The sequence below is a fragment of the Denticeps clupeoides genome, chromosome 14, assembly GCF_900700375.1.
Source record: "Denticeps clupeoides chromosome 14, fDenClu1.1, whole genome shotgun sequence".
In the NCBI taxonomy this organism is placed as follows: domain Eukaryota; kingdom Metazoa; phylum Chordata; class Actinopteri; order Clupeiformes; family Denticipitidae; genus Denticeps; species Denticeps clupeoides.
In genome coordinates this window covers 16,359,118-16,382,004 of record NC_041720.1, presented here as the reverse complement: position 1 = coordinate 16,382,004, position 22,887 = coordinate 16,359,118, and the positions used below count along the sequence as shown (strand labels likewise).

Here is a 22,887-nt window from a genome sequence, read left to right as displayed (position 1 = left end):
ATAGACCTTCTGACCAAAAAACTGAAATGCACTTTTATGGACATATTTTTATTGCTCATATTTTTAGACTATTAAGTGAAGGAGATTGTTTTAACTGAAGGAAGAATATAAGGCCTCCCTGCTCTCGTAATGTTCAGCTTCTGAATCTGTAGGCAGTGATTAAACACGGCCCTTGTGGGAGTGGTACAGCAGCCGATCATCTCACCTGCTCCACAATCTGTGCGGCCTAACAACTCGGAGAGCTGCGTCTGGATATCAGATTTGGAGCCCGGCTGCTGCGTCTGCTGGTGGTCTAGCCTGGTGTTGTTCTGCTGCCTTAAATGCTCTGCTTTCTTTTGTTCATCCTCCTCTTCTTCTCTCCTTTTCTCCTCCTCCCTCTCTTGCTGGAGCCTCCTCTGCTGCTCCTCTTCTCTCTGGAGCTGCTCCTGCCGCTCCAGCTGAGCTTTTCTGAATGCAGGCACACACACATGAACACAAGACAAAAACAGACAAGCTATCTGGTGCATCTGTCTGTCAATATTATAAGTCCTCACCGTGCTGCCTCCTCCTCCTCTTCCTCCCTCCTCCTCCTCTCCTGCTCCTCTTTTCTTCGTCTTTGCAGTTCCCTCGCCTTCTCCTCCTTCACGCGGACCAGGCTGTCCAGCACTGACTGCTGCTTGCTCTGCTTCTCCCGCAGCTCCTGCACATGCAGCCATTAGCATTAGATTCATATTAGCTTTACAAATGGCCACTCTGTGAGCAACATGAACATCCCAGACACTGATGGGAAATGAGATGAGAAAAAAAGGTTCAGAGACATAAGGTGTAATTAATAAAGAGGAGTTTGGAGTGAGATGGACTGAGATGGACCAATGAAAGGTAAGCAGCAGTGAAAAAAAAGAAAAAAACACCTTCATCAGGTAGAAGAGGTTGCTAAGACAGCCGAGTAAAGACAGAAGACCTTGCAGCACATAGTCATCCATCTCTACAAACTGGAGGAATTGAACCAGAGGGAGGCAGCGAGAGGAGGGAGGAGGTAGGGAGAGAAGGAGGATTAGTGCAGAGGTTAATAGAACAGAGACAGGTAAAGAGTGTGCTCCACTGGAGAACGTACACTGAAAGACTTTGTTATTAGTAGAACATGTAAGTGGGGCTAGCTAGAATTAATGACATTGTGAATTAACACAACCACAACCTGATCCCTAGATACTGTGGGTATTAAATAAAACATTTACCTATAAGAAAACTTCTGTTTTTCAGAAATAAATACAAAAACAGGTGCAAAAACTACTTCAAAACCATCACAATAAGTAATAAACAGAACTCACTCACTCAACTACTTATAATAACTCGTTTAATAACTGTTTATAGCATTGGCAATTAAGTTAGTGAGAATGTTGCTGTGGAAGCACAGAATGGATTTGTGCAATTTTATTGGCTGTTCATCTGCTCAAACATCCACAACGTTAAAAAATCTTTAAATGTTGCAGAAGTCATGGGAAACATTCAAATTGTTTGTCAGGTCTGCAGTCAAAAAAGACTACATCTCTTAGAATTTTTTATAAAATACACTATTCACAATAAGTTAGGGATTTTAATGAAAAAAAGTAAAAGTTCCCTTTGATATTACTAATAATGTATGAGAAGAAACACCATTTTCATTAGTTTAATAACAGGGATAACCCCAAATAACAAAAATTGACAATGTCAGTTGCGGGTGTTTCCACCATTTGCCGCAATGACAGCATGCCTCATGCTCCTCACTAGCTTCATGATGTTGTTCTGAGGCAATGCGTTCCACTCTTCCACTAATGCTACACGCTGTTCTGAATGGTCACGTGGGTGTGGGGTTCGATCGTTCACTCTCCGCTTCAACTGGTCCCAGTTGTGCTCTATGGGGTTCAGGTCAGGGGACAATGATGGCCCCTCATTCCATATGAGGCACTCCAACTCCCTGAAGTCGAGCTGTGACAATTCTGCCACGATGTGATTGAGCATTATCATCCATGAACAGAAAGTCAGGGGTGGGCTGGTGGAATTGGGGGATGATGATGGGTTCTATGATGTCTCTGAGGTAAGAACGTGCAGTGACTGAGCCATGTACAATAACCAAATCTGTTTTGCGCTGACTGGTGATGCCTGTCCAGACAGTGGCACCTCCTCCAACAAAGGATCATGGTGACCTCAGTGTATCGTTCACCTCGTCTTCTCCAGCAATGCTGACAACAATCATTTCTGTGCAAGTTGACGTGACACTCATCAGTGAACAGGACGGTAGACCACTGCTGCATTGTCCAGGTCACATGGTCTTGTGCCCACTGCAAACATTCACGGTGGTGTCTTGGTGTCAGTGGAGTCTGGCATTCAAGGCAAAGTGGTGCAGTCGGTTGCGAATGGTTTGTCTGGAAACCCTTGAACATTCGCATCTCGTAAACGGGCCTGCAGCTGTGTGGCAGTTCAATAACGATGTCTGAGGTCCTTAGGCTCAACTCCTGGGTATGTCATGAACTCTGCCAGTAGTTGTGTCTTGATGCAAGTCTGCTGATGACACTTTGAGACACACGAGCAACATCTGACTGCCTGCCACCGACCCGAAGTGCCATGGCCAGGTGACACTGCTAGTCCATTAAGTGACGCCGAGTGTTTCTGGCTATTTGAATGATGAACTTGTAATGACTTACTGACAATACCAGCTTTTTATACCCACAGAATATGGAAATTTAGAAGGTGTCTCTTGGTATTGGCCCCAACATAAGGCGCACCTGTACACAATGAGACCATTACATGGAAAACACAGAATGAGGTGTATCTATCACCCCAATACAATTGCCTCCCTATTCCAAAAATGTGAAACAAATACAGCATGTATGACATCCACTAAGTCTCTCACAATATCCCTTACTTATTGTGAGTAGAGTATATATTAAGACAACGTAAGAACAAAAGAAAATAGTTTTTAATAAACCATTTCTGAATATCAGAACTACAACACTGCTAGGTATATCAGCATATTCTTCACCTTATATTACATTTCAAATCTAAACCTCTACCCTATCTAACATTCCGTAAAACATTAATCTACCCGCTACCGTATGAAGCAGGAAAAGAGCTGCACGGGGTTCCAAAATACACCAAGTCAAGACCTGGTCAATGTGAAAATGACATTCCTTTTAGACCATTTAGATGTTTCACTGAGAAATCGTTCAAACTGTCGAGCAACACTGACAGCAGTGACCAGTGAGAGCAGGTCGGACCTTCAGCTCTTTGTTGTACTGCTCCATCTCCGACAGCTTGGCCGTCGTCTCTTTCTCCAGTACATCCAGCTGTTCCTTCAGCTTCCTGCAGGTCAGGTCCTTGCCACATACTCCGTTCTTTAGAGTGGTCACTGCCAGCACTAGAGGAGAGGAAAGGGTTATTTGGGGGAGGTTCAGAGAGTGTTTGTGGCCTATTTACGAGTCTTCCTTAGGAACAGAGATGTTGGACTGACTGGCGAGGCATGTGTGGAGACAAACTAAACCAGGACATAAAAAAAAAAAAAAAAAATCGACTCAATGCAGAATGTAAATATCTTAAAGAAAAGAAAATCTGTGATATGCTGTAATTTAGTACAGAGTAATAAACCTGTATAAACATTTTTCTGTGTGTGAGGCTTTCTCTCATGCATTATTTGAGTCATTTTTTTTACTAGACTGTCAAACTAGTTTTTTTGAATTCTCATTTTATTTTAATATGGTTAACATTCATCTCCAAGTACTGAGTGCATAAATTAAGATATCTTTTTTAAAAAAATCAACATTTCTGTATTGGGAATCTTTTTCTTAAGTAATAATTTGAGATAGAGATTTATGTATTTTCCATCTGAAGCTAAAACAGCATAAAAGAAATCATCAATATACACCATAGTTCAGTTAACATGTCATTTTCTTAATTAATTCATTTTTGAGGTGCTCTGTTAAATCCACCCAGGTACCCGGGTGACATTGATGCCAGGTAATCAATGTTATTCATATCAATGGTTTTAATGTTTCGGCTGATGTATTTCTTTGTCAGTACACCGCGTGTATGCATATATGTGTGTGTTTTCTGTGCATCCTGAAGAACACAAATTAATCTGAATAGGGTGCATAATTTGGGGCGACAGTAACAGTGGCACTACGGTCGTAAAACCTCGTCCTCAAGCAGCGCCGATCATAATTATCATGCATGTCTTAATTAGCATGGTGTGTTAAGAACATCTTGTGCTGCCTCGGAGCATCTGTTAGCGGTGACGTACAGGTCGTTAAACACTAATATTCCTCCAGGGCACAACGTACGCGACTGACATAACCACTTGGTGCCTACCAGGGGGGCTGTTCAAGCTTAAGTGCCTCAGGTGCTCTCTGAGCCGCTGCTGCTCTGGGATCAGGTGGGTGAGCTGCTTCTGGAAATCCTACCGAGAGAAACGAACTGATCAGAGATCAGCTGACAGACAGCAATGATGATAACCTGTAGCCATTTAGAAGCTGATAATAAATGTGTGTTTTGCTTCTGCTGCTCCACTCCAGTTTGTCATCAGTTTCCCCATTATATCTAGCGGAATAATTCGTCGGAAACAGGCGATGAGACACTTTTTCACCGTCTGGTTCAGTTAATTTGACAATTTTCTGGAAGTGCAGTCTAATCTATGCACTTAATTGGCACTAATAATAAGTAATATGTTTAGGCAATTAACAGGCTTATTTGATAATTGAAAGAAAAACAGCATCAAGTAATATTGTGTGTGGCAAGAGTGAATGAACGGAGAAGAAAAGAGAACCTCGAACTGCAGCTGCAAGTTGCTGATGTCAGCTATTCTCCCATCACGCTTCTGATTGATGAGGTCCAGCTCCGCCTTCTGGATCCTCCTCTTGCTCTGGACGTCACGGAGTCGGTCAGAGATCTGCTTATGCTTGTTGCCCTGGGGACCGAATTAGACTGACATGGGAACAGGACCAAGTCGTGGGACTCACTAGGCTGAATTTTGATTAAGAAGGGATTGTTATCCTACTTTGCTCTACAGCACAATGATGTTTAACAATGAAAACTAAAGATTGCTGAGAGACCTTAAAAGGCCAACATGATAAATAGACAAAACTCTATGACAACGGCAACTTTCATTAATTTAGACTATATTTTTTATAGTCAGTTATAAATATGTTCATATGAGTGACATGATTTTGTGTGTGTTTATAATGAGGAAAATAAGGCCCCCCCTGGACCGGAGTTGAAGACAATATCTGTACAACGAGGCCCCCTGTTTTTTTTTTTTTTTTTTAACAGTGGCTGTTAAATGATTTAGAGTTCACTTTATATCTGTGTACTTTTAATACAGAAATGGATTAATGAATAAATCATACACCATCTGTAAATTATACAGCAAATTAATGACATAGAGACAAATCTGTACACAAGATGTTGTTGTAAATGTAGAAAAAACATTTCTCCTGTAATATTACGGGAACTATGTACTTCATGTTATACATTCATGTGTCAAAATACTTTTACAAAAATTCAATGACTTTTCCAGGTTTTTAAATGACCATAAGAAACCTGTTAACAATAACCAGGTACTGCATTCATGTAGATAAATAGATAGATAGATTTATGTTGCCACGGTTTCTATATGTTATACCTATAAATATGAAGACAAATGTCTGCGCATGAGCTTCGGTGATGTTTGTATGTAAGTTTATGAGTGTGTGTGTTTGTGTGTGTGTATGTGTGGGGATGTGTATAAGTCTCTCTCACCACAGCCTCCAGTTCCAGCTGCAGGCACCGCTTCCGGGCATGGAGTCGGCTGATGTCCTCCTGCTCAAGCTGTCTCCGGTGCTGCAGTTCCTCCTGCCGTCGGTGCTCCTGCTCCTGCCGGAGTCTCTCCTGCTCCTGCCGCTCCGCCTCGGGAACATACAGAGATTATAAATTACTAAACAAACAAAAAACCAAGAACGTGTGCAAGTCCTGTTGGTCTGGTTATAGATCAAATATGTAATTTACCAAAGGAACTATTGGTGGAATATAGTCTTATATTGCTTTCTATCTATGATGTTGAGCCCCTTTAAAGGTCCCCTTGACAACTTAGTGGTCCCCTAATCCTGTATCTAAAGTCCCCTAATACTGTCTCCGAAGTTCAGGAGAGGAGGAGAGCGGCCTACAGAAGTTAGTGGGCATTAGAGGTGTGAACCTTTACTGGTCACATGATTTTAGTTTGACTGAGGGGAGGATCCACCCTAGGAGGAGCCTTTATTTTCTATTATATATATAATAGAAAAATGCCCCCAAGTATGTATGTATGTGTGTGTGTGTGTGTGTGTGTTATATATATATAGATAGATAGATATATATATATATATATATATATATATATATAGAGAGAGAGAGAGAGAGAGAGAGAGAGAGAGAGACTTTATCTCACAGGACTTTTAATAATAAAATCCTTCACTTGAAAAACACATTTGATATTAACTTTGACTATTATTTGATATTTTTTGATGATCTAAAACATTTAAACGTGACAGCTTATCTGTACATTTAGATCTGCAATAGATGCAATAGCCACATTGTGGTATAATGTAATTATCTACTTAACTTTATCTACAGCAAACCAAAAACAAAATCTCACTTCTCATTATTCATTCTATATTGATTAATGTAATAAAGTTGCTAACATGAATGGTGATTCATATTGATGATGCCTCGATCCACACACCTCTTGCCTCTCCAACACCTTTAGTCTCTCCTCCTCCTTCTGTCTCTCTATCTCCCTCATTCTCTCCATCCTTCTCTCCATCTCCTGCCGCCGCCGGGCCTCCTGCTCCAGCGCCTCCCTCTGACGGCGCTCCTGCTCCTGCTGCTCCAGCTGCCTCCGGCGCTCCTCCTCCTGCCGCTGCTCCTCTTGCAGGGCCTGGCGGCGCTTCTCCAACTCAGCACTTCCATGCTGGAAATTCTCCCGCAGTCGGTCCTCAAATGAAACTTGGAGAAATAGAGGGAATGAGTTCAGATATCACAATTACAAGCTTTGGTTTTCGGTTTTAAATTCTTTAAACAATGGCAATAAGAGTTTTAGAAATGTCCTCAGTTTTGATAGAAAACATCCACTTAATAAAAATTCCAGGCCAGATATTGTTCATGTCTATAGTAGGTGGAAATGGCTGTTAAAGATGGAATATCTGCATACAGAAACATCAGCACATTTAGTCTTGAGTTCCAATGGGATGATGCGGTGTTCACTAATGCAAGTCCGGCTACACTAATTAAACAAGCATTTAAACTGGCCAAAATCACTCTAGTTGAGTATTATTTTTTATTAATACAGTAATTATACAGTAATTATATTCTAACGTAACTTCAATGTACATGAGTGTGTGTGTGTACCATTGCTCTTATGCTTCTGTCCAGGTTCTGGGTCTATAAGATCAGCCAATTCTGTGCTGTGGGAGGGAAGTGATCCATTCACCAAGTCACACGACTTTCCAGAGGGTCTAGAAAACAACAGAAAAAACAAGAACCTTAAGTCTGCAGATAAAAATCGATTTTATAAGAATTTCACATTTCATGATTTAACATAGAAATCAAAACTGTGAATGCTGTAAGCAAGTATTGCCAGTGTCGAATCCGGACCACTCACCCGACTGGTTCCAAGCATGCGCGTGCATATGCAAATTACAGAACTGGACTAAAGGCTAAGTTTAGAGCAGAACAATACCCCAAACATTTTTTTATGAATCGAAAGAACTCTCTTCGAAGAAAGTATGTGACGACCACTGACAGTCAATAACTGATATCAGAAACAGAGAAAAGAAGCAAACTATAGTGAGCCGCTCACACCAGCAAACAAACCAGCTGATTCAAAACTTGGTTTTAATATCATGGTTCCAGTTCAATATGCAAGTGGGCACAACTTTTTTGTATTCCAGATCTCCCCAATGCTTATTTAATTTGATAATTTTTTTATTTTGAGGTCAAATGTGAAGTACTTTTATTTTACAAAAGGAAGAACGTGTAATATTGTGAAATAGTTCTTTGCATGAATATGTTTATAACGGAAAACATGGAATTCTGAAAAAGGAAAAAATAAAATGGAATTTAGGAAAAAATAAAACTGATTTCACAGGGCCCTACTTACGTTCATGGTCTAGACAAAAGATACAACTTTATCGGTGTTGTGTGTTTTAATTAATAATACCGTAAGACTATTGTGACCATAGTGTTACCTGAGTGAAGGGGGCACCAGGTCAGGGGGCAGACTGAGGGGAAGGGGAAGTCCTGTTTTAGCCATATCAACCAGATGCATGGCCAAAATAAACTCCTCTGCCTTCAGCTGCCCATCCCTATCAACATCAGCCAGGTTCCTGCAGAAGAAAATGGACACACACACACACACACAAAACCTGAACATTAGCATATACAAAAGTGTACACAACAAAATACAAACAGACACACATACGTGTCCTGGCCTGGGGTCACTTACCAGATGGTGGCTAGTTGTGTCTGCGTGAGGTTGGATGAAGTCAGTGCATTTCTCACTTGAGGCCCTGCAACAGAAACCAAACACACTCACACACACATGTATTATTTATGCGCATTGTCCTCATATTACATTTTACTTCTTCCCATCATGTTCTCATCCTGCATTTCTTAAAACCCAATCATGTGCATAATCAGATCAGTTAAATCAAGTTATGGTTTTTGCGTGAGACACATCTCTGGGTTCTAAATCAATAATGCATTAAAAAAAAAAAAAAAAAAAAGTGTGGAGAGAAAATTAATAGATGATCTTGTGGAAATGAAAATTAAAATGCATTCACCCACCATGCTAAGGAGCTTTCTCTCGCCCCTTAACACACATAAAAGCTGCATATTACATTTTGGGGTCCACTCAATCAAATCTGATCTCTTCATTACTCATCATCATTAGCCTCATTACTACTGCAATTACTTAGCTTAGCTATTAATTCACTAATTCGCTTTAGTAACTGTTTTGCCCTTAGGAAAATCTTTATTTGCATTAACTTCAATTTGTATGTGTTCTGAGAAATGTTTATTAATGTTTATTGAGGAAAAACATGTGCGATGAAAGCGATGTCTGTAAGTGAAAAGTTGACCTTCACGTTGGTTTGACTTGCAGCAGATGTAATTTACATTTACATTTGTGGCATTTATCAGACGCCCTTATCCAGAGCGACTTACAATCAGTAGTTACAGGGACAGTCCCCCTGGAGCAACTTAGGGTTAAGTGTCTTGCTCAGGGACACAATGGTAGTAAGTGGGATTTGAACCTGGGTCTTCTGGTTTATAGGCGAGTGTGTTACCCACTAGGCTACTACCACCCCTTCTCAGTGTAATGTGTGTGTGTGTTCCTGTAAAGCGTTAGAGATATTGATGCGAAGCTATTTATTTTGTATTTCTGTTTTGTTTCAGTTTTTCTGGTCTTCTGCATTTTGCAAGTGAAGAAATAAAGGAGCGGGATGGTCACATTTCACCTGCTGTTTAATCTGTGTTCACGCACTGACAGAGCAGTACAGTGATGCTGGTTCAGAACCAATCCCAGCAGACACAAGATGGATAAGCACTCGAGCACAGGGCACATGCACGGACGGATGGACGGACACACACACACACAGTTCCCCACAAGTCAAATGGTAATTTAGAAAAAAATTAAATCAACTCTAGCCTAAATGTTTCCCTTTAGGACTATTACATTGTTTTCAGATGCTGAATCACCGAACTGCCCATGCCAATTATGTTAATAAGCAGTGGTGGCATAGCGGATAAGGAAGAGAGTACAAATCCAGCACATTCAAAAGGGAGCCACTGAGCAAGGTCCCGTCCCCACATGCCTTTCATGGGTGCCCACTGCTCACCAAGTGTGATGTAGGGTTAAAAGCAGAAGACACATGTCACTGCGTGCACTGGGTGCTGTGCTGCGGTGTGTCACACGTGACAACTAATCACCTCCACTTTAGTCTGAGCTAATTCATGTAAGAAAGTTGAATTAGAACATGCTACATGATTTTTCATTAAGGCAGAGGGCACTGTTTTTAAGCATGGGGCTTATTCACTGGTGTTCAAATGAGTCCTCCAGATGTACATACATAAATAGATAAAACAAGTAAGAACCATTTGGTATCTGGTCCGTATCTTTAAGAAGAGATACCCATTTTGTTGTTGATCTTTAATGATGCTTTTATAAATAGAGTTAAAAATCTGAGGATTGTTGACATCCTGAGGATGCCTTACCTTACACTAGCAATCAAGGCTCACACTTAGTGCTGCATTTACATTTACATTTGCAGCATTTATCAGACGCCCTTATCCAGAACTACTTAGAATCAGTAGTTACAGGGACAGTCCCCCTGGAGCAACTTAGGGTTAAGTGTCTTGCTCAGGGACACAATGGTAGTAAGTGGGATTTGAACCTGGGTATCTGGTTCATAGGCGAGTGTGTTACCCACTAGGCTACTACCACCCATTTAGAGATGAAAGGGGACACAAAAAAAAACATCAAAACAAGCATAAAATATAAATATTTAATATAATATATAGATATATAAATTTAATATAGAACAAGGTCCATTTCCATGTTATTTTAGAAACGCTTGGATAGGATTGTGCAATTGAACATATTTGACATGATTCCGTGTGTGTGTGTGTGTATGTGTGTGTGTACAGGGTAAAATGCACAGACCTGACACGTAGCCACTCATCAACTTGTCCAGGCTGTTGAAGTGCTGCCGGTACTTGAGGCGAGAGCCCTGTGGCACAGCCCAGTCTCCAAAGCCAGTCTTCGGGGAGTTACTGGTCAGAGAGGTGGTGGAGGATGAGTTGGAGCTGTGGACAAAACGATTGTTAATAAATCTCAAAATATATTTACTTTGTATAAACCCAGTCCTTCTGGAAATTTTTGGAGATTTTATGGCCTAAAATAATCACAATGCATGTTATGACGGCAGGTTTTGGCAATGAAATGTTGTATATGCATCTTCCAATCAGAATACAACAGCACTCTTTTGTGGTAATCTTAGCTGATACACTTAAATTAATAAATTCATGGCACACTCGTGGCTGTCTGATCTGTGTGTACACATGTACAGTGCTATTCAGAATGGTGCTGTGTGATTTATATACTAATGTCTGGTGGACAAGAGCATGCATTTACATTTTTAGTACACTATTAAACATTTAAAATATTAAAGTCAATACACTACACTATTTTGTTTGCAGGAGCAAGAAATGTAGTCTTCTTCTGATCTGTGTCAAGCATATGTGAGCATATGCATAGTAGGAAACGTCCCTTTTTATTATTGACAGCAGCTGCTGTCTGCTCTGACTCACAAGAGACAACTCTTATTGTTCAGATATGCAGAATGGTTATGGTGATTGGACATGGAAAGGTTGATTAGCTGCAGACACAACATCCCAATATCATAGAAGGTCTATTCAACCAGTAATTGGCTATTTAGTCACAGTAACAGTTCAATCGGATTTCCACTCTTCCACAGAGATGAGTGTCCCAAACATTTTCACCAACATGCAGATGGAACAACTGTACAATAACTTGCATGACTGAACAAAATGACTGAAACTACAGCTAAAAGAGTCTTTCTAAAATGAAGATTTACAGAATTACATTACACACAATAAATTAGGGATATTGTTATTCACATTGTGATTTTCCTATTTGCTCTGAATTTTAATTAAATAAGTAAAAGTTCTCATTGATATTATTAAATCAGAAGAAACACAATTTTCATTAGTTTATTATTTATTACTCCAAAAATTTAGTTTATAACAGGGATAGTACAAAAAACAAAAAATTGACAATGTCAGTAGACAGTAGAGTGTTTCCACCTTTTGCCGCAATGACAGCTTGACAGTAACGTCTCATGCTCCTAACTAGCTTCATGATGTTGCAATGCGTTCCACTTTTCCACAAGTGCTACACGCAGTTATGCTTCAACTGGTCCCAGATGTGTTGTATGGGGTTCAGGTCAGGGGGCATTGATGGCCAGACCATATGAGGCTCTCCAACGTCATGAGGTTGAGCTGTAGCAATTCTACCACAATGTGGTACAGCATTATCATCAATGAACAGAAAGTCGGGGGTGTGCTGGTGGAATTGGGGGGATGATGATGATGGGTTCTATGATGTCTCTGAGGTAAGAACGTGCAGTGACGGAGCCATGTACAATAACCAAATCTGCTGTGTGCTCACTGGTGATGCCTGTCCAGACTGTTGCACCTCCTTCACCAAAGCAAACCCTTGGGACCATGTTGACCTCAGCGTATCGCTCACCTCGTCTTCTCCAACAACACTGATGACCATCATTTCTGTCCAAGGTGACTCAACACCCGACGGTAAACCACTGCTGCATTGTCCAGGTCACATGGTCTTGTGCCCATTGCAAACGTTAACGGCGGTGTCTTGGTGTCAGTGGAGTCACCTGCAACAATTGTCTGGCATTCAAGCCAAAGTGGTGGCGTCGGTTGCAAATGGTTTTCTGGAAACCCTAGTTCCCTCGCATCTCATAAACGGGCCTGCGGCTATGTGGCAGTTGCATAACTATGTCAGAGCAAATAGGTCCTTGGGTTCTGGTCATCACTGTGGCCTGTCACTCGTGGGGTTCCACTCCTGGGTCTGTCATGAACTCTGCCAGTAGTTCTGTGTTTTGATGTAAGTCTGCTGATGACACTTTAAGACACATCAAGTTCAACAAACACCGTATGTATGACATCCACTAAGTCTCTCACAATATCCCTAACTTATTGTGAGTAGTGTATATAGGTCATGTGACCGGTGTAAATTTCACAATAGGCCAGGTGAACCATCATCCTCACAGAGAAGCCCAGTAAATGAATAATACCCATCAAAGGTGTTTTCGTGAACACTCACACAGGGACTGTTTACATTCAGATTCCTTGAGTGTTGGACTTGGACTGCCCACTATACCGGATGGGATAGGTTTGCACTTTTATAGAGAGAATTCGCTTGGTTCCCTTCATTCTTACTGGGACAAAAACTCTTCACCTCACTTGGTTTCCTGCGTGCTGGTATTTCCTGTTCCAAATCATTTCCTGTTCTGCGCTATCTTGAGAATGTTATGGAGGGAATTTGAGGTTACAATCCAAAGGACAGCGGCCGCGTGGGATTGGCTGAGTCATGAGGCCATATGACTCTGCATTTCATAAGTTTGCAAATTGACCACGGCATGCCTATATGGCTTCCAACATAGCAGATCATGCCTTAGCATAACAACGAGGCTCACGTGGCCTGGTAGGAGCTCTGCTGAGGATGAACATTTTTGCTTTAGGGAACTATCCATTCATGGTCGGCTGCTTTAATAGGCCTGTCTTCATGTTATTACAAGATTTAAAGGTGCGCTCAGAGGCAAATGGAAGAAGCAGAAAAGCAGGACCAGTATCATCAGTGGGACGGTCACTACAGGACATTCTGTTCAAGGATTAATCAATGGACTAAGTTATGGCCAAACTTCTGTGTGCATGCATAAAATAAACACACAGAATTGGTTTTTTTTTTGCATTTCACTCAGGTATGAATGACATTACATTATGTTTCCATGACAACACAAGCTTGTTTTCTGCATTATTATATTTTCACTGTATTTTTCTGTGTTTCCACTGCATTATATGCTTTTCAGTGAGGTCCTGAATAAATGTAACATTTGAAAATGCCTGATGCATACTGAATTTTTATCATGTGGTCAGAAAAGTATAGGAAAAAGCAGCCTGAGACATTAAATGGGAAAGCATTGTTGTTCAGGGTTAAATGGTGTTTGTCATGGCCTCTTACCTGCTTGAGCCCAGGTCCAGGAGGGAGTGGGCCTTACCCAGCCCTGAGCCAGAGGAGGGGCCGAGAGGAGCTGTGGAGGACATGACGCCTGAGAGAGGGGGAGCTGACGAGGCGAGAGTGAGAGAGTTAATGCCGACAAATAGCTGCTATTACACCTTCAAGGACAAGTGCTTCGGTCAACAAAGAGCATTTAGTGACAACAATAAATAGTGTGTGTGTGTGTGTGTGTGTGTGTGTGTGTGTGTGGACTTAGTCCACACATGAACGATGCAGTAGAAATATTGACTCTAAACCCTTCACTTCATCACTCTGCTCCATGCAGTCCCTGGAGCAGAACCCTTTACATCAGAGACAGAGAAAGAGCAGAATATCAATATTTTCATGGCCGAATGAGGAGTGGAGCATGCAGAGCTTTTAACACTCGTCTCCCTGGAGGACTGGCTGCTGTGTAGATCCTTCTGTTATTGACAGTAACCTGCTCCGTTCTGCAATCGCTCACTCACATTAGAATGGCATATATATACACATACATGTTTCTTTCTTCAGTCTGAATACTTGAACATCTCCCAGAGTGCCATTCGCCACCTTACCCATCGGGGAGTGGGCGAGAAGGCTGACGCTGCCATTTGGAAGAGAGGGCGTGCTGAGTGAGGAGGGCAGCAGAGGCATGGGCAGCCCCATGGGTAGCAGAGGAGGGCTGCAGGTCAGGGGGATGATGGGAGCCAAGACTGTGGGCATGGGGGGCATGGAGGGCATGATGGACAGGTTTGGCATGGAGCCCATTCCTGGAGAGACGAATGCGGGGTCGAGTGAGTGTGGGAAGGGGTTAGAGACGAGCTCACACATGTACACTAACTGACCAACTAATTCAGGTGGAAAACACTGAGATGTAATTAAGCAGTGCTAATTGCATTAATTTATTAATAAAACACACCATAAATGACTCATTGGTGCTTAGAGCAATGACTACACATGATCATATTTAGAATGTAAGTATTGTGAATCATAAAACTGATCAACTTTTGCTGAACTGTTCTTCCTACTCTTGCTATTCCTTGCTTTTCATGCAGTTAAGGTGGCTTCACAGTGGATCCATGGTGCGAGTGTTAAGATGGGACAACACTGCCCTAACAGGTAAGAGCATTCAGGGTCACACAATTTTTGGCATTTTTTTAAGTGGCAGACAAAAGCTGAAGTCAATAACGACATCATACCAGGAACATCACATGAACATAGTTTAGTTATGATATCTGTAGTAGATGCTACACATAGAAAAAATGTAGCCATGGAAACAGCTTTTAAAGCTTATTAAGGCAAGAGGAAATAATTTACCATACTGGGCCTGGGTATTCAATGCACCCCTAAAATAAACTCATAGTATAGTTAAGGGTTTAAAAAATGATCCACGTATACAGTGTGTTGTAATATATTGCCTGTACATTTATACAGTGTCATTTAACCTGTCAATTTATAGGGTGCATACAGCCAAAATGCATATATCAAATTTATATATATACACACACACACACACACACACACACACACACACACACACACACACACACACACACACACACACACACACACACACACACACACACACACACACACACTTCCTGTGTGGACCGATGGGGAGAGACGCATACCGAAGCGTGCTGAGGAGGGCATGCTGCAGGCTGGAGTGGGTGTCTGCTTCATGATGGCCGGCAGAGAGGTGGGGAGGGGCTGTCCCTGCAGCATAAGCTTGATGAGCTTCATGGCGATGGAGAACTCCAGCCTGTTCATCTTCCCATCCTTAGTCATGTCTGCCAGATCCCTGGGGGAGGATACGGTCTTATTCTTTTAGTGTGTTTGATGATTCCACTCGCTCATTTAAACTGAACACATTTGCTGAATATGGTGGCAAGGGCTCAAGAAGGTGGGAAAATATATGTATTTACAGGATTTTATCCTATTTGCATTTATGACATTTATCCAGTGTTACTAACTATCTGTAGTTACAGGGAGAGTACCCCCCTGGAGATACTCAGGGTTAAGTGTCTTGCTAAGGGACACAAAAAGTGGGGTTTGAACCTGGGACTTTCTCATCATCTGGTTCAGAGGCAAGTGTCTTACACTTTATGTCTACATGTCACGTAGTGGCAATATTTTCTATTTTGTCTATTTAAAAATAAATCAACACAATTAACATTGCTGTGTTTTGAATACTTCCTGTATGGGTCTGACTTATGACACAGACCAAAATCACCCTAGACAGAAACAATCCCTGCATAAAAATGGTGAGGGACAGTAGAAGAGTTTGCATCTACATTTAGATTATTGTCAAATGAAGACAGATGGCTCCTGAGATGTATAAAACACGGGAGCAACGTGCTTGTTCACTGTTCATCTTTAATTAAGACCGTGGGCATGGACGGGTGAATTTCATTTACAGAGTGGGGGGGAAAAGCAAGAATTTTTTTTAAAATCACTTAATTGTAGAAAATAAATGGAGGAAATCGTTTAATCTAAAACTACAAAGGGAGGGAAAAAAAAAAAACAAAAAAAGAAAAAACACAACACTTCCCCAAACTATTGGGATCTTATTCCTGAGCTTGGAGACCAGTAAAAGCTTTGTGGGAGATAATGGCTTTGAGCTCCTAGCAACGGGAGGCAGAGTACAGATTCATTGCGGCCATCGTAAGGGGGTGGCCAGTTTTATCCATATAGGAGATAATGCCTCACTCAGCCACAGACCCACGGCTGAGAGGGCTCTTTAAACCAGACAGACAAGAGTCTGCACACATAATAAGATATTTTAATCAAACAAACACAAAATTAGGACATTATTTAAGATTCGCCACTATATGTATGTCATTTGCCATATTTACGGACGTTAACACTGATCATGTTCACTCACTGTCAGTGTAAATCATACTGGATGTTTAAGTCCAGAAAAAGGCGGGGATGTAACAAGCCCTTTGATGACTTATTATTATTATTAAGAAATTTGATCTAATAATTAAGTCAAGGCATGGAAAAAGCCCCATCGTAGATTTAATAATGTACACTTTTGGGAACGCTATTTGATAGCGTTGTTTGGTTCACAAAATAAGCAGCATTAGTATCTTGTCAGGCTCTGGATTCTAACAAAATTCTACCAAATCCACTGAAATCTATTAAATAAGAATGTAACAATTATAACAGGCCTTTTTCAAGAATTGCTCACATTGCTCTGCTGATGACATCATGATGTTTATCCATCCCTCAATGGTCAAAATGCCTCCACAGCTTTCACAAGTGACCCATCTCTATTTCTATTCTTCTTTAGAGGACGTATGTATTATGACTTCTTATGTATTCACAAAGTAGGGCATGCAATTGGAGCTGAACATTGGTATTGGACAAACAATTGTTTGCTGTTTTTTGGCAGCAAACATGTTTGGAAGGTAGGTCAGCATCAGTATCCTTACCAAATCTCTGCCAGTACTGGAGCAGGAAGGCCAGATTGCAGGAAGAACTTTCGAGCTTGTTCTCCTAATAGTGAAGAGGAAAAAAAATAAAAGCCAAAATGCAGGGACCAGTTCAACTTGTGAAAATGCAACTACAAATGTCCTGCTACTGTGTGTGTGTGTGTGTGTGTGTGTGTGTGTGTGTGTGTGTGTACTGAACAGACCTGACACAAAGCCCAGAGTTGGGGTGAGAGAGTCAAACTGCTGGTCATGTTTTCTCCGCTCCTCTGGTGTAATGGCCCAAATATTCACACCACCTGAGAGAGAGAGAGATAATCATGTTTTTCATATTGGGTACATTTACTGGAGTCCAGAACGGTCACCATTACCACCATTTAACCACATGCGGTAAACGTGGACTGACTGCTTACAAGTGTGTGTTTCTGCTTCATGTACATGTAAAATGTGGATTGCTGTATAATATTAATATTGATATTCATGTCAAAGCTAACACCTAAATGAATTGCATAAGAAATGAGAGAAATATTACACATGCATTTAAAATTTGTATTGTATATGTATTCTTAAAGTATTCTGAATTAATTACTGAATACATTGCGATGATGTTCAGTAATCAACGATCACTAATTTTTGCAGTATTCGCAGTCTGTAAAACACAATATAATATATCAAGTTGCTGTTATTTTCTTTGTTAATATTTTCATTGTATTGGTAATGTTCTGATACATGAATACTACTTTTAAAAAGAAAAAATTCAAGGTTTAACATGGGGGGGGGGGGGGGGGGGGGGGTTAGTCCCAGGGATAGTGCAGGAAATATCTGGTTTGCTGAGATATAGATTAGCAGGAATGCAGAGGCAGTAATCATGAATTAACTATGCTGAGGAATAAAATGAAGAGTTCTTTAATCACAAAAACGTAAGAGCATACCCAGGAGAGCTGCTACTAATTACTAAAAATCACCAGCATTTAGATACAAGGGTTTTTAAACGCCCTTCTGCCACTATGGCACCAGACAATAAAATCTAGGCTGTATCATTTGAGTTATTTCCAACAACCTCAACCTTTCATAAAACACCCTTAAAAAAAAAAAAAAAAAACTCAGCATCACTGTCTGCATCATGGCCAGCGACAGGAAATACCACTCAATCCGCCTGATGGCATTTCCTGCTTACCAAATGCTAACCCAAACACCAGCCTCGCCTGGCACTGGTATGGTCCCAGTGGGGGCAATGGGTAAAAATAGTTAAAGAGTCAGAGACTGAGGCCTGAGTGCAGCATATGCAAGATCTGACTATAAAGGCAGAAGAAGGACTGGAAAAGTAAGGCAAGGATATATAGACAGACAACCTAAACTTTACCTACATAAAATATTACATAAATACGGAGTATTAGAACATTTGATAAATGCCAGAGGCCACACTGTGTCACAGCAATTAGTGACGTGGCCTTGCTCTCCCAGTGTTGGCTTTCTCCGGGTTCTCCCGTTTCCTCCCGAACCCACACGAATGTACACTAGGTGGATTGCCAACTCTAAATTGAACATATATGTCAATGAATGCATGTGGTACACTGCAGTGGACTCAGATGGCCTCCAGAAGCCACGACCCAGAGTAGCAAGAATAAGCGGTTAAAAATAAAGTGATTTTTTTCCCCCTTCATTTATTTACAGTTGTCTCATTTCTATCTAGTAGTCCTTGCACTCCAGATTTGGTTGTGTACCGCTTCTGGCCTGCTTCTGGGAGGATATAAAACTCCAACAAAGTCGTGTGACAAGGCCTTTTGTAAACATGACATCGCAGCTCTTCTGCTGCACAAAAGCACCTGCTCTTTACCTCACTTCATTGCAGTCAGCAACGGCAGAACGAGATAAAAAAAAAAGAGGCCAGGTTGATTAATTATGATCAGGAAATCACAGATTTAACTTTACTTTTGTTCTGTTCTTAGAAATGCAACACAAAGTCAAGCTCTCAGCAGACTACTGCATGCCCTCAGCACTTTCCCCAGATGAAATTTTAAGGTTCATGACGAATGTGTGAAATCAGCACTCAGTTATAAATAAAGCTAAAAAGCGCAATTCTGGAAAGTTCTGGAATCAAGGTGCACAGTGCCTCTACAGTAATAGAGATCCAGATCCAGGTGGGCCCTGGTGCAGGTTATTTTCGATGATCCTCTAGGGACGAATAGAATAGTTGTGCAGTTGCAAACTCTCAAAAAAGGGTTCAGTCAATGAGCTTCACTACAAAACCACAATAAACGAGGGGTTAAAATCATTTTAAAAGGACGACCCAATAATACACAGCCAACACAGCAGTGCTGATGTCTTATTCTGCAGCACCACCTTGAGTGTGTTACTTATTTATTCATTTATTATTCCAGTCTAACAGTTTATTTATGGCAAACAGTTTTTTTTCCTACTGAAAGATGGACGGCCGTATAATGATGAAACCTAAATGTACATGTTCGCAAAGCTGGCCCTATGCTACATGCAGAAATACAGTAGGTGAGGATTACAGTAGGTCAGGTGGCTGTTTTTCAGACTTGTTTCCAGAATGCTTGATTAGAACACATAGTACCAGTAATTAAACCTAAAAAGATCTCCTTTCCACGGATGTTTTAAAATCCTATTCATTCCAGGTTTGTCTTGTATGAATGGGGTGTTCTGGAAACAAAAGAAAGTAATTAAGCTCTGGCAATATACTCTTTGTTTCAGCTATTTTCAAACCATTGCGGCAGTGGTTGGTCCCCACACCCGTCCCCACACACTGCTCCCTAGGTGCCTTCCATGGCTGCCCACTGCACACAAGGGTTAAAAGCAGAGGACATGTTTCATTGTGCGCACCATGTGCTATGCTGTGTATCACAATGTCAATCACTTCACTTCCAAAAACCCACCATCGTCCCACCACAAATTCAGAGTCACTGCAGAGTTCTTGACAGGCGACCGGGGAGCAGTGTGTGGGGACGGTGCTTTGCTCAGTGGCACCTCAGTGGTACCTTGGCGGATCGGGATTCGAACCGGCAACCTTCTGATTATGGGGCCGCTTCCTTAACCGCTGGGCCACCACTGCCCTAGAAGCCATCTAGGAGAAAAGTCACTTATTCATGTCTTCTACTGCCATCTACACACAGTAACGATCCAAACAAACGCAAGGTAAAAGTGCCTTCACACCATGCGGTGAGTAACGCTAAAACCCTACACTTTTCTGGTAAAATTGTAGAAACTCTCACCAAAGTTTGTCCATCTGCAAAATGTAAAACCTTTGATCGATTGCACGGTTTGAAAACATCAGGACAGGCAGCTGAAAAAAATATAATTCCTGCGTTTATGGGAATTACATAATGTGTGTGTGTGTTATATTGGGAATCCTAGTTAGTTGGATCATAGCTGTAAGGTGACTCTAAACCCTTAAATACCACGCCTGATATAAGTGGTTAAAAAAAATTACCCATTTATAACAATCTGAATAACTGAGCTACATAAACACTATTGTGTGTATGTGATAATTTATTATTTTCTGAGTTAAAAAGTAAAAAAAAAACATTTAATGACAATATTTCTGAGGGTTGACAATTTTCATAACATCAAGCTTGTCCACTGGAAGGATATTCCACTCAGATACATCTGATATGAATCAAATGTTCCCATTAATTAGAAAGGTATGTGGGTCATTTTGGATGCAGCCCACTTACAGTGGGGTATTAATGCCTTAATAAATATTTTAAATAAATCAGGAAAAGCCAAATTAAAAACTATGACATGACACTGAAAAACATTTCATACCACCACACAAACCATCAGTCTCACAAGGAGATAACACAATAGATATAACGGTCTCTCTCGTACGTGTCATGTTTGATGGCTCCCTTTTCACTGGGTTGAACGTGAGAATCATATCTAAACGGTCTGTCAGTGCATTCATGCTTTCTGTATTAATTTATCTCTATGTCAGATTAACAACCAAGACTGACTGAAGCCTGAAAGGACTGATGATTGATGATTCATCCTTCAGAGTATTTTATTTCCTGAACAATAGAATGTACAAATGCAAAATTGACTTTATTAGAAAATCTCAGGCCCTAATGTTCTGTTCCATGACCTCAGAAACTCTAGTGAATGGCACGATCAATATTTCATTAAAACATCACAGTCAGTCAAATGTTCTTTCGGGTCTCTTTCGGGTCTTTTTATTGGCTGTACAGATTACATGGCCAACGGAATATTATGAACCAGTGCAGTACAGCATTTAGCCAATAAACAATGCAGATGCTGCCAGACATCATGATGTCCCACCAACTTGCAATTTACATCTAGTTAGTGAGTAATGGCCATAAATTACCTATAATATGGTGCATCATGATGAGGCAGCATATGTTACAAAAATAGCAGTACTTCATATATAAATGATGTGGATCAAAATTTGTGAAACTAAAATGTAAAAAAAAAAAAAAGTAATATTACATTATTAAATACTGTATTTTAAACAATGAATCAAATAAGCAATACAAAATATTTAGTATATGTATAATGTTGGGAGGATTACTTTGGTAATCTAACTTGTATTTAAAGTGTCACAGTAACTGTATTACTATATGAAATTACCTTATGAAAATTCAAAAATGTACATTTGATTTGTTTTTGATTATTTTTGTAAATATTCACCAAAACTGAGCAATCTGGCAATTTTTACCTTACAGCAGTACATTGCCTACATTTAGTTAACCCCTTATAACACATGAATTAACAAATCAGCCACCACAAGGTGAGACTTCAGGACTAATTTTACTGTAAGACCATACAGTTATAAACCACTGCTCAATGTAGCACGTGGACAGTCCAGCTTCAACATCCAAAAAGATGTTAGGACCGGCGATTCAGCACATTCTACATCACAGGGATTTTTATAGGCACAGAGCTCTGAATGGCTGACACAAATACTAGTCCCAAGATTCCTGCCACACCCCTATTATTAAACATATTGGAAAGGTTTTGTATAAACTATTACTAAATAACTTAAATTAATAAAATTGTAATTATTAATCTTACAATAAGTAACTGTAATTTAGTTACACTTTCCTTCAGTAACTGTAACAATTTGTTAGTAATTAAATGACACTCTTACATGCAACTTGTTACTCCCCGTTTCTGTGTTTGTTTAATAGTCTTACCAATCACGTAGTCATCGTCCAACCCAACCTGATACACACCCTTAAATGAGCAGATCACACGGTTTCCAGAAAGGCATAATGGACAGAAGCCAGTACTAAGCTTTCTCTTATACTCGGCTCAAATGGCTGATGCACCGTGCCAAATGCCTTTCAGCGCTCTGCTGATCGGGATAAAGCTGGCGTCTACACACAGTAACGATCCAAACAAACGCATACTCATCAGTCCATAAGCAGTGTAAGAGTTTACAGTTTCAAATGCATTAATATAGAGTAATTATAACAAGTCGTAGGTTCCTCTCTCCTAATACATGTATGCTAAAGAAACTGTAGTTTTTAAATAAAACCGCAAACATTCTAAAAGCTGCGCACAGGCGAGAGGAGTCACACAGTGACCAGAGACTAGGACGAGTGTAGCAACGGCTGTAATGAAGACAGGCGGGAGGATTCGATCTCAATCTGGTAT

General features: G+C 40.7%; 1 protein-coding gene across 2 annotated transcripts in view; it reads right to left on the bottom strand.

Annotated features, from left to right (window-relative positions):
• Positions 1 to 22,887, bottom strand: part of itsn2a (intersectin 2a) — a 62,017-nt gene that overhangs the window by 22,870 nt on the left and 16,260 nt on the right. Inside the window, exons 3-19 of one of the 2 annotated variants that reach the window (XM_029002374.1) lie at positions 17,460 to 17,552; positions 17,257 to 17,320; positions 15,451 to 15,620; positions 14,395 to 14,589; positions 13,805 to 13,907; positions 10,682 to 10,824; positions 8,465 to 8,528; positions 8,208 to 8,345; positions 7,369 to 7,475; positions 6,704 to 6,966; positions 5,746 to 5,892; positions 4,775 to 4,915; positions 4,321 to 4,408; positions 3,234 to 3,373; positions 891 to 971; positions 534 to 679; positions 206 to 447 (exon numbers count right to left, since the gene is read on the bottom strand). In XM_029002374.1, the coding sequence (XP_028858207.1) occupies positions 206 to 447; positions 534 to 679; positions 891 to 971; positions 3,234 to 3,373; positions 4,321 to 4,408; positions 4,775 to 4,915; positions 5,746 to 5,892; positions 6,704 to 6,966; positions 7,369 to 7,475; positions 8,208 to 8,345; positions 8,465 to 8,528; positions 10,682 to 10,824; positions 13,805 to 13,907; positions 14,395 to 14,589; positions 15,451 to 15,620; positions 17,257 to 17,320; positions 17,460 to 17,552 (2,325 nt within the window). The remainder of the gene's footprint in view (positions 1 to 205; positions 448 to 533; positions 680 to 890; positions 972 to 3,233; positions 3,374 to 4,320; positions 4,409 to 4,774; positions 4,916 to 5,745; positions 5,893 to 6,703; positions 6,967 to 7,368; positions 7,476 to 8,207; positions 8,346 to 8,464; positions 8,529 to 10,681; positions 10,825 to 13,804; positions 13,908 to 14,394; positions 14,590 to 15,450; positions 15,621 to 17,256; positions 17,321 to 17,459; positions 17,553 to 22,887) is intronic. The other variant, XM_029002375.1, reaches the window with a different exon arrangement.